This window comes from Notothenia coriiceps, unplaced genomic scaffold (assembly GCF_000735185.1).
Source record: "Notothenia coriiceps isolate Sejong01 unplaced genomic scaffold, NC01 NC01_scaffold00019633, whole genome shotgun sequence".
Taxonomy (NCBI): domain Eukaryota; kingdom Metazoa; phylum Chordata; class Actinopteri; order Perciformes; family Nototheniidae; genus Notothenia; species Notothenia coriiceps.
This window is the reverse complement of record NW_011352334.1, coordinates 85373-95811: the sequence shown is the minus strand read 5'-3', so window position 1 is coordinate 95811 and position 10439 is coordinate 85373. Positions and strand designations below refer to the sequence as shown.

The 10439-nt window shown below is 38.7% G+C and overlaps 1 protein-coding gene across 1 annotated transcript in view; it reads right to left on the bottom strand.

Moving 5' to 3' along the window:
- Positions 1 to 6871: 6871 nt before the first annotated feature.
- The window catches only part of gorab (golgin, rab6-interacting), an 11527-nt gene continuing 7959 nt past the window's right edge, over positions 6872 to 10439 (bottom strand). Inside the window, exon 5 of the mRNA XM_010778893.1 lies at positions 6872 to 8201. Coding sequence (XP_010777195.1) covers positions 7772 to 8201 — 430 coding nt within the window. The 3' untranslated portion in view covers positions 6872 to 7771. The remainder of the gene's footprint in view (positions 8202 to 10439) is intronic.

The following is a 10439-nucleotide window of genomic DNA, read 5'->3' as shown; positions in this document are numbered from 1 at the left end:
CACGGCGCGCGACCATGCTCGCGGCTGGCTCACAGCCAACATGTCTGCCGCTTGGAGATATTTCAAACTATCAGAGAGAGAGGCGCGGATTGCGATTTGTAAAACGTGTTCAGTTGACATTTCTCGAGGGGGTGTAACTGCAAAGACTTTCACCACTTCGGGATTACTCCACCACTTGAAATCAAATCACCCGGACAAATATGCGGAGTATGATCAACGTAACCCTGTTCTCTGACATTCGGTGATATTTTTTCGGTGCTAAAACCCTTTCGGCCGAAAGCCGAAATGGCCTTTTTAACCATTTTCGGCCGATAATTTTCGGTGGCCGAATATTCGGTGCATCCCTAGATTCAACCCATAGTTAATTCATATTGTGAAGAATGAAATGGGCCCATGTTCGATGACAACAACAGAATATTAGCACCTTTTGTGTTCACCCAAATTGAACCATGTGAGTGTCACTTTGCGTCCTGGGAATTTTTGTCTGCAGTCAAACTTTGACAACCTCTTTTCTGTCATTTTCTTTCGCAACACAAAGTAAGAGTGTATTTAATCCCTAAATCTGAAGCAACACTTCATCCAAGTCTCCAAGTGTTTCATCACTGACACAGCCTCACTCAGACACACAGTACGAGTCTGACAGGCGGGCCCTGGGCTCATATTTCACTACGATAGAGTGTGTCACATAAATCTTCTGATACAGTATCAACATTGCCAGAAAAGTGGATGATCATAAATGAATGCAGAGCTTCATTAAATTGGTTTCCTGAGTTTGAAATGATCACACAGAGTCATGAAACTGCACACTTTAACTCATGTCAGGGCTGAGAGGCTGAACTGGGATAATGAGGGTCCGTACCAGGGGTTAGTCTGGTCCGGCTCGGGACACCGTGGGTGGTAACTGAACGGTGAACCCACAGAAACCTGCTGACCCTCGGGGGCCGGCGTAAATCTTAATGAGGTGAATTCAGCAGGCAGGTGAATACACAGTGTCTGCATGCAGCGTGTAGGATTAGGGTTATTGCATTGCAGTGAGTGAAATCCGGATGATTGAAAAAAGCAATTACAGGCCTACTTATACGACATTTCACAAGGATGTGGGGGGTATTTGTCATGCATTACTCATGTTATAATATTCCAACAAGAATAAAATGAAAAGTCAAGGTGTCAGCTATAAATAAATATGTATAATGTGCGGAAAATGTATTATAAATATAGGTGTTTTCTTATCTATAGGGCTGGTTGGTGGCGGTCATAACGTTTAAATGCTATAATATAAAGAACATGTAGCAAGCAATAGATTATTCAAACTAAAAGCAGAACAAATGTAACATTATATAGAATATCTGACAATTTTTAAAGCCTATTTTTAAAAGCAATTCATCAACAGGAATGACTTCCTGCAGCAGTCAGACTACGGCTCATGGTGGGTCATCGCACAAAACTGACTATAGCAACTCTGTGTGCAATATATAATGTATAGTATTGATGTAATACTACTTTATTAATGCTTTTAGTACTTGATACCATTGTTGAGATGACTGTGCTATGAGCAATATACACTTTTACACACTGTTAAAGTTGTCACTGGCTGCTATCTGAGCTACCATTGCTTTTTATATGTTCACTTAATTTTTAAATACTGCTTTATAATGATATTATTTTTTGTTCCATGTCTTTTGGAACACATTTCGTTCCATGTGTTTTCTTTTTCTTTAAGGTGTGTTTTCCTCTTTATTTAATGTTACCCCTGTACTCTACTAAATATGTTTGCATTTTGTCTGTACTGGCTTCTGGCTGAAACACTGTAGCCTAAATTTTCCCGCTGTGGGACGAATCAAGGATTGCAGATACTTATTATTGACCAATATAAATAATTGTTGCTAATCTCTCAAAATACCATAGTAAAATATTCATAAACAGTAACATTTAACCTCACTATTTAACAAGTAACCCTTACAAAAACAGTGAATGGCTTTAGATAAAACAGGAATGCAAACATATTGATGTTTCATAGTTGTTTGTGTGACTTTTAAAGTAGCAGAAATAGAGTAAAGCACCATATAAATTTGTTAAATTAAGTATGCAATAATTAAAATGTGGCTTACATGCTTTTAAACTCAGTGTCGATTCTCTTATATAACATTATGCTAATGCTTCTCTTCAGGTTATGTTTTAAATGCACTAGATTACTTTTACTTGTGTGTGTGGTTTAGGGTTGGGTGTGTGTACACTGTAATAATTTGGATTAAAAAACTTCCCATACCAGACCTGTCAATCAAAGTGAAATAACATACCTTCACGGTGTTAATGTGCTTCCTTTCTCAGCTGGTCCTGCATCAACTCAGTCCCTCAGTGCAGGTCTGGCCCCGGGCTGAGGAGGACGATGATGTTGAAGGTGATGAAGGTGAGGATGTCGCCACCCTGCCGCCGCCGCTGTCCACTGAACCCTGGTGCTGATTGGAGCAGCGCTTTGGCCCCTGTCCTGTTTTATTTCCCTAATTGGGAGTAAATGGCCTCCTTGTTGACTCTCCACATCCTGTGCAGGAGCACATGTTGCAGACACGCTCCCCTGGCTGCTGGCTGATTGCAGAGCTGCACCGGGACTCCTCTCAGCAGATCCCACTCACACACTCTGAGCTGATTACAGATCCAGAGGCGCTGGAGCTGGGTCACATAACAATGCAGCAGAACAAATGTTAGCTGGCTGGTTTTGTTAAACACGCAGGAAGTACTCACATCCCTTATTTTTCACATCATAAAAAGGATATTTGTATGTCTTTATAAGGATCCCCATTAGTACTATGAGGATTGGCTATTCTACCTCGGATCCACACATAAACACAACAAACCTGAACAAACAAAACAATTTATATCATGAAATTAACAATCATTGGAATTGCAAAAAAAGAGATAATCCCTTTAACCATCCTGCGTTCACACATATTACATTTCAAGAATATAGGGTAATGAAAAGAAAAAAAGAAGAATACAAAAGTAACATTAACTGAAATAATAACACCAATTTACAGTTATGTTTAGATTTGCATGCCTAGTGGTGGAATATTACTAAGTTCATTAAGGCCTAATCAAAGTAGGCACTTGGGTATGCGGGGGCCACTTCTTCTTGAGTGTTTCTTTTATGCTACTTAATACTTAAATGTCCTCCCCTTTTAGAGGGAAACTATCACATTTGTAGTAAGATTTACAGATTTTACACACAGAACATGTGATTAGTTGTTTATGTTCATTAGATTCTTTTACTTTGAACTATAGGCCTATATAAAGTATATTCAAATATGAAGTACACAGGAATGAAAAAAAACGGGAAATGTGTGTCTATTGTGCATAATGCATGTTTACTTTTCATCTTTAAATGTACATTTTTGCTGATTTTACTAAGTATGCTTTGGATGCAGAACTATGACTTGTAATGGGTGTTTTTTTATATATTGTATGCTACTTTTACCTAAGTCTGCTATGTCACTTGGGTAATATTGGTAAGGTAATGTATAGACTAGTTTTGTTAATTATTTTTTATTTATTTATGACACTGTTGTAAATGTCCCTCCTCCATTATCCTTATCTTGCCGGCTACCTTAACCTACCCTGAATTATCTTTAATATATAGAAGAAATTCAGTATGTCTAAATCTATGCGGTAATGAAGCAGATTCCGATTCTGACATTTTCAACGAAAAAAGGTTAAAGGTAAAGGTTCTTAATTTAATTCCACTTAGTGCCTTGTTAAATTAGATTTTATAATTGCAAAATAATTGACGAATTTGTATTTCAATAAATCCCCAAAATTAAGGTAAAAACCCGTAAAATAATTGATATTTTACCTGCGCTTAAAAACAACCTTTATCTTCCATCTATTCCCGCGCATCCAATTAGGCTGACGGATCACGTGCTCCTCTGGCCTGACAGAAATACAACTCTCCACATTATGCCAGAGATCAATGCATCTATGGGATCGAGCTGAAATAATCCAGAAAAAGTTTTTTTGTTGAAAAAACTGCTTTGTTTTATGATATGATCTGCAAATGAACTCCAGCTGTCAGATAAATGTGGTGTAGCCTAGCAAAAAATATATAAATACTACACCGCCAGTAATTGCGTTTAATTGTGAGTAAACGTAGCTCTACTTATACGAGCTATCTGTGTCCCCTCTTTATATTTTACGACACGTTTTGTTCTGCTGTTGTTTCCATTGTTGCAGGCGGCTCGCGCTGCCCTGCTGAAACTGTAAACGGTCTGTGGCGTCCCGACATAAAACAGCCAATCTGCTCCTGATTAAAATAACACGGAGGGTTTACACAGCAAGGCCGTGTGAAATTAATTCAGCCGAACTCTCTCTCATTATTACAAAACCCCAAAGCCCGCGAAAAAAAAAACGTTTAACACCGCAAACATTTAACCAAAATACACAATCAGTTCATTAGTGGGTTCATTTATTTGAGGGTTTGGTTCGTTTATTCGTTAGGTTAAGGTGTGGTTCATTTTAAATATGAAGTAATTAACAAATATTGTCCAAACCACACATTTCTCTTAATTATTGATATATATTTTAGTTTGTTTTCCTCTCATAATACACATAAATTCGCATATGTATCGAATTTGTTCCAATTATATATTTAAGTAGCCGTGTCACTAAACCAAATTAGGTTAAACTTCCTCTATTTTTACTTAGAAAGAGTCTAATTTTCATATCATTGCGCAAAAATAATCTATATTGACAACATCGATGGGTTTTTATGGGATGTATCCTAAATTCGGCTACAACAGTGAAGGTTTAAATCAAACGTAGAAATTAGAAAGTTAATAATAGAGCAGCTAAATGTAGATTGTGTTGATTGCCATAACAAATAAAAGAGTGGCATGGGACTACTTTCCGATAGTGGGCCGCCTCCTTACAGTATTTATTGTCACTGTGTTTCTGTGTCTTCATGGCTGTACCGACAGTGGGTTCAGAGTTCAGTTGATATAAAGGTGAAGGCTCCAGATGGTTGAGGTTTTCAGGAAAACTTGATTTGGTTTTTTTTTTTCTATGGCTCTAGAACTTCTCGGGTTTCAGAGTCTCTCTCGACCTGTCGGGGGACGCCAGCGCCACATAAATCACACTTTACTTTATAAACCCTCCGCTCTCTGAAGTCCGGCCCAACACACACACACGCACAGAAACACACTTCTCCCCAATGGAAATGTATTTCTATAACCCATTTCTGCAGTTTGGAGCCCGGCTGGATGCCCTAATCTCAGCAGCCTGTATTTTCTCATTTTTCTCTTGTCATAATCCAGAGCACACTTTCTTTTCAAGGGGCCCCCCTCAAAGGAGTTCTGACAATTATCATTATTCCCATTTTAAAACGAAGCAGTGGGTATAGGATCATGTGAAAATGTAAAGAAGCTTCAATTGTGTTGCTTTTCTACATCTACTAATTAAACACATACATCAAAATGTTCAACAGCAGAGCAGTTAACAATCTGAAAAGGGCCATTGTGCATAAGACGTTTTTATTCTTTGTTTCGCTTTATGATTTCTATTCTCTCTTTTTTTTAAATTATTATTATTGATGCATCAAGAGGCATTTTAAAATGTGTATTACTGATGGAATCCAACTTTATGAAGTAATGAAAAGACTATAACTTGCTTTTCATGAAAAAAATTAAGAGAAACAATGTTTAAAACAAGTAGCTTAAATTGAGGACTTCAATCTCTTGGTAAGGATGTATTGCTGCTAGCATCAGGACATTAAAGCATCATCATTATTGAGAAGAGTTTAAATCTGCAAGTAAATCTAGTGGAGAAGATGTGTAGGAAACACTTAAGTAACTCAAAATTGACCAAGTAAATCTATTTCATTACATTCCAACAATGTGTTTTGGTATGACATAATTCAGTCCTATTTATCTGATTATAATTTGGCCGAACCTGATCCTAAATCTGCTGCGGGGGACTTCAAACGTTGACCTTGGGGCTGGGACAGACAGGACGGTGGTCACTCTCCCTCTCCGAGCTTCTACCTCCCGACTAATTAAAAAGGCTGCTTTTACTGCCTCTCCCTTCAGACGGCCAGATGTGACCGGAGCGCTGTAAAATCTCAAAGCGCTTTACAGAAACACTTACTGCACTTTCAAAAACCACTTGCAAAAGCGATGAGAGTCCCAAAGTGCTCCCTGTGTTAAATTCATTCCAGGAGCTTCAGTCCTGATAAGTCATTATCTAAAATGAGCACAAAATACAAGAAAAACACACTTTTTTAAAGAATTTATTTTAGTAAAATATCACCTTTTTTAAATATTTACCCCATTTAAATCACTTTAGATGCTTACAATCAGGCGCTCAGGCCCACATATTTGAAGTTTAACATCAGATTATTATCATATATATTATTTTCGACACATTGTGCAGCCAGAGAAAGTAAACTGCATAATCCCATGCAGCTGAAAGCATCTGTACATACATTAGCAGATATCATCTTACCCTTCAGGAGGCCCGCTGCTCCTCCACTGCACTGACAAGACCAGAATTAGCTTTGTGAAACACGAGCCCGCGCCGGCCTAACATGTTCATCTACAACACATGAGACAGAAGGGTTTATGTTTGGAATAAAAATGGATTCATACCTCCTTCCCATCGGCGTGAAACTGAGACTCTCCAGGAAGTAAACGGGACCCATCTTTCACTGTCGCCCACAACGACCAAGAACTTGGGAGTACAACCTGTGCTCACAGAGATGATTCACATGTGATGTAAAACCACATGTTTAGAAGAAGAGATTTCTTTCCTTTGGAAGACATAAAAAGCAAACCGATTGAGGATAATGGTTGAAAGATACTCCAAATTACTCAGCAGCTGAATATGATTCTGTCTGGCCCTGCAGGTACACACACTGAGAGCCCTTTGAAAATGTTCTATCATTTACCCGACAAAAGATGTCCACATTCGCCAAGTGTTGCCTACATACAAGCCATGAAAGAAATAGGCGTAAACAACTTCTGATTATTAGTTTGGTAAATAAAATGTCAGAAAATGATGAAGAATATCTATCCCAGTTCCTCAAAGGTCTTTAAATGTCTTGTTCCGTCAATCCAAAACCCAAAACTATTCACATAAATATGATATAAATAAAAGAAAAGCAGGACATCTCAATAATTGGTACGCAATAGTTGTTTCTGCCATTTTTACAATCATTAAAATAATTGGCAAATATTTTTCTGTCAAACTAATCCATTAGACGCCGACTAAAAACATAACTATATGATCAAAACATCACATGATTATTAACCTGAGCAGCTGTTTGACGTAGTAAAACGCTGCTAATCTGCAACAACAAAAGCCTTTTGATGGACGTGCAAGACTGCCCACATTACAGTATCTGTTATTGCTGATTCACTGTTTTAGCCCATATGGGATAAATATGGCAAAATGTGAAGCTGCTATAAAAATGTCATCTTAGTGAATAACTGAAAAAGGATGTGCTTAATTTTTCAAAATGTAAAAAACAAAATAATAATATAAAATAAAGACAATGGATGCAGGACAGAAACCCTGTTCCATTCACCCGAGCCCCTCCCTATGAGGAGCCAAAACGTATTTCGCACAAATATTTAGTAGCGTAAAAGTGTCATTTTTGGGAGAAATGTTGGTCTGGATGATACATCATTGCTTTCCACATACAGTGGATAAAGTGGTAGTATTAGTGTTTTAAATGAATGCCCACAGTGCAGTTTGTGCAATAGTCCCACTATCTTCTGTCTTTTTGGCATCAAGAGGCCACAATTTCACTCTGAAAACCGTTTTCCAGTTTTTTACAGTCTTGTTCGGTCTTTGGTGGTTCAGTCATCGGGTGGTGCTCCTGCTGGACGTCACCTCCCTTCTCCTCCTCCTCCTCCTCTGTGGGTTTACAGTCCTCACTCGATTGCACTGTTCCCTCCTGTTTCTCCAGCGAGCCGTTTTCTTGTTTCTGCGTCTCCACACGGCCTCCTCTCTCCTCTTCTCTCTGCTTCTCCAGCTCTTCCTCAGTGGTCTGCAGGTGCAGCTGCTGCATCAGCTCCTCCAGCTTGTGGGCCTTGCGCAGCTCGTTCTGCTGGATGATGGCGCAGAGGTGCTCCGTCAGCTGCTCCTTCACCTCCGTCTTCTTGTGCAGGTCCAGCTTGCTCTGCACGTACTCCACCTCCGCCTTCTCATAGCGCTTTCTGAGGGACAATGGAAAGGACATGTTAAATAGAACAAGGCTGCACAACTTTTTATTTAAATGATGCATTGTCCATCATATTTATCTTTTACATATAATGAATCAAAATGTAAAATGTAAGACTTTTATCAATCCCTGAGAGGAGCTTCAGTTGTTCAGTACTCATGTCACATATTCCTCTTAATGCTTTCTTTATGTGAAAACTTAACCACGTGAGTGTAAAAGATGGACAGAAATAAAGCGAGGATTCCTATATTTTTGAGAGAAAATATTCAGCAAACATATTAAGGACATGGCTAAGTAGTGTTGGGATTTTTTTGTTGAGAATTTGGTGCTGTGCTGATATGATCATTTAACCGATTAGTTTGAACATGAAACAAAATGTTTAGTATACTTTGGTTCCAGCTTCTTGTCCGATTTCTTTCTTCTGTTTTAGATCCCTTTTCACATTGAATATATATTTACATTTTGGACAGTTTATTGTAGAAACAGCTCATCAGCTTCAAACAATATTCTTTGAAGTATAAGATTGAATGTTTGTATTGATGTGTTAAGCAACCTAGTTGGACTGATCAGATCCAAAATTTTCCAATTCTAACATTTGAGAGCCTTTTGTTTTATGAAATGTCAAAATATGTTATGTAGAGAAGATCTTTATAGTTTTGAGTCTCTGGTATTGTATTGGCACAAACCCCATAATTCCTCCAACGATCTCTGAATGCAGAAACAATTTAATTGCGAGAAACAGGACGTCACATGGACACGCTGCAGTAACTAAACAGATGATGTCAAACATTTCTCCTCGGAGGGGGGGTTTATGTTGTGCCTCAGCGAAATCTACACAATTGATTGTATCAACATAATCATAACACAGTCCAGTGAGATGACCGTGTGAAGGTCAGGTCCTCTTCCCATTATACAAACACCCGTAATGAAGAGCGTTTCATGACTTTGAGCTAATTTGGCTACACAAGAGACTGAATGAGGAAATCACAGCTACAAGGTCAAACAAAGCGGCTCTGGGTAATTGCTGGAAGAAAAAACAAACAATATTTGAATCACACTTTACACATTCTGTGACTGCAGCGAAAGTTTTTAGGCCACACTGATCAAGAGTAAAATAAATAACTAATTATGTTGGTTACATTTAGCTTTTTATTCAGGGTTTTAGTTCTAATCCTGTTTCATTAGTCTCTGTGTGTTGGCTCTCGAGATCATCGGATCAGTCTGCTGTTTTTCAGTGTTTGAGAACATGTGGATAACAATCGTTGGAAGAATACAGGAATACTGGAATCCATCTGCAGGGGGCAGCATTAACAGTGGAAGTCCAATTTATTATATGCTAATTTTTCAAATTCAAATCTCTGTAAAATATGGTGTTTTGAAGAAAACAAATCCTGAGAACTTGGTGGCAGTTGAATGACATCTCATCTGTCCACATGTTGAAGTGTGTTTTAGCAAACCCTAAAAGTTTCATCATGTTGAAGTAAACTTAATAAGTAGAGTTGTCGCTTCCTCAATAAAAGTTTGCAAATTAAATTCAACAGTGGCAGGGTGTCAGCTCTCTTTACGACTACTTAAGCCTACAGTCTGTGATGCTGGTCTGTCCTTGAGGAGCGTTCAGAATAGTGAGAGAAACACAGTGAAAGCTTTGATTATGTATCCAAAACACTGGTCCTAGGTGTCACTATGAGACATGTGATGCCCTTGTGGGTTCATCTGGAGAGGGTGTGGCTGTGCTGTGTCCAGCCTTGATTGCAGTAACTCAGGGCACCTGGTTCTGGTGCCCTGCAGCTCCTTAAAGTCTCTCTGCTCCTCTCTGTCTTCTCTCTGCTTTTGTCCTACAGGCACCCGGTTCTGTTGAGTATGCTATGAGTTACTTGAGTTGCTTTACTTTGTGCACCTCAACACCCTCACACATACATGTCCATGCAACCCTCACCCTGCATTTACACTACGGATACCACTGACGTCCACACCTCATGCTTTACTTACTTTGCACTTTAATTAATTAGGTTAATTTGAATTGTTTGCTTAAATCAGTGGTTCTCAAACTTTTTCTGTCAGGCCCCCCCTTTGGAGAAAAAAGAAAGTCGGGCCCCCCAAACACAAATAGTCACGTAATGGGCCAAGTTAACCTTTATTCAAATACATCAATATGAACGTGAGCATTCCTTTCAAAAAAACAAACCATCACTTTACTAGAACAGTGATAATAAAACAATGCTCCATAAGTCTG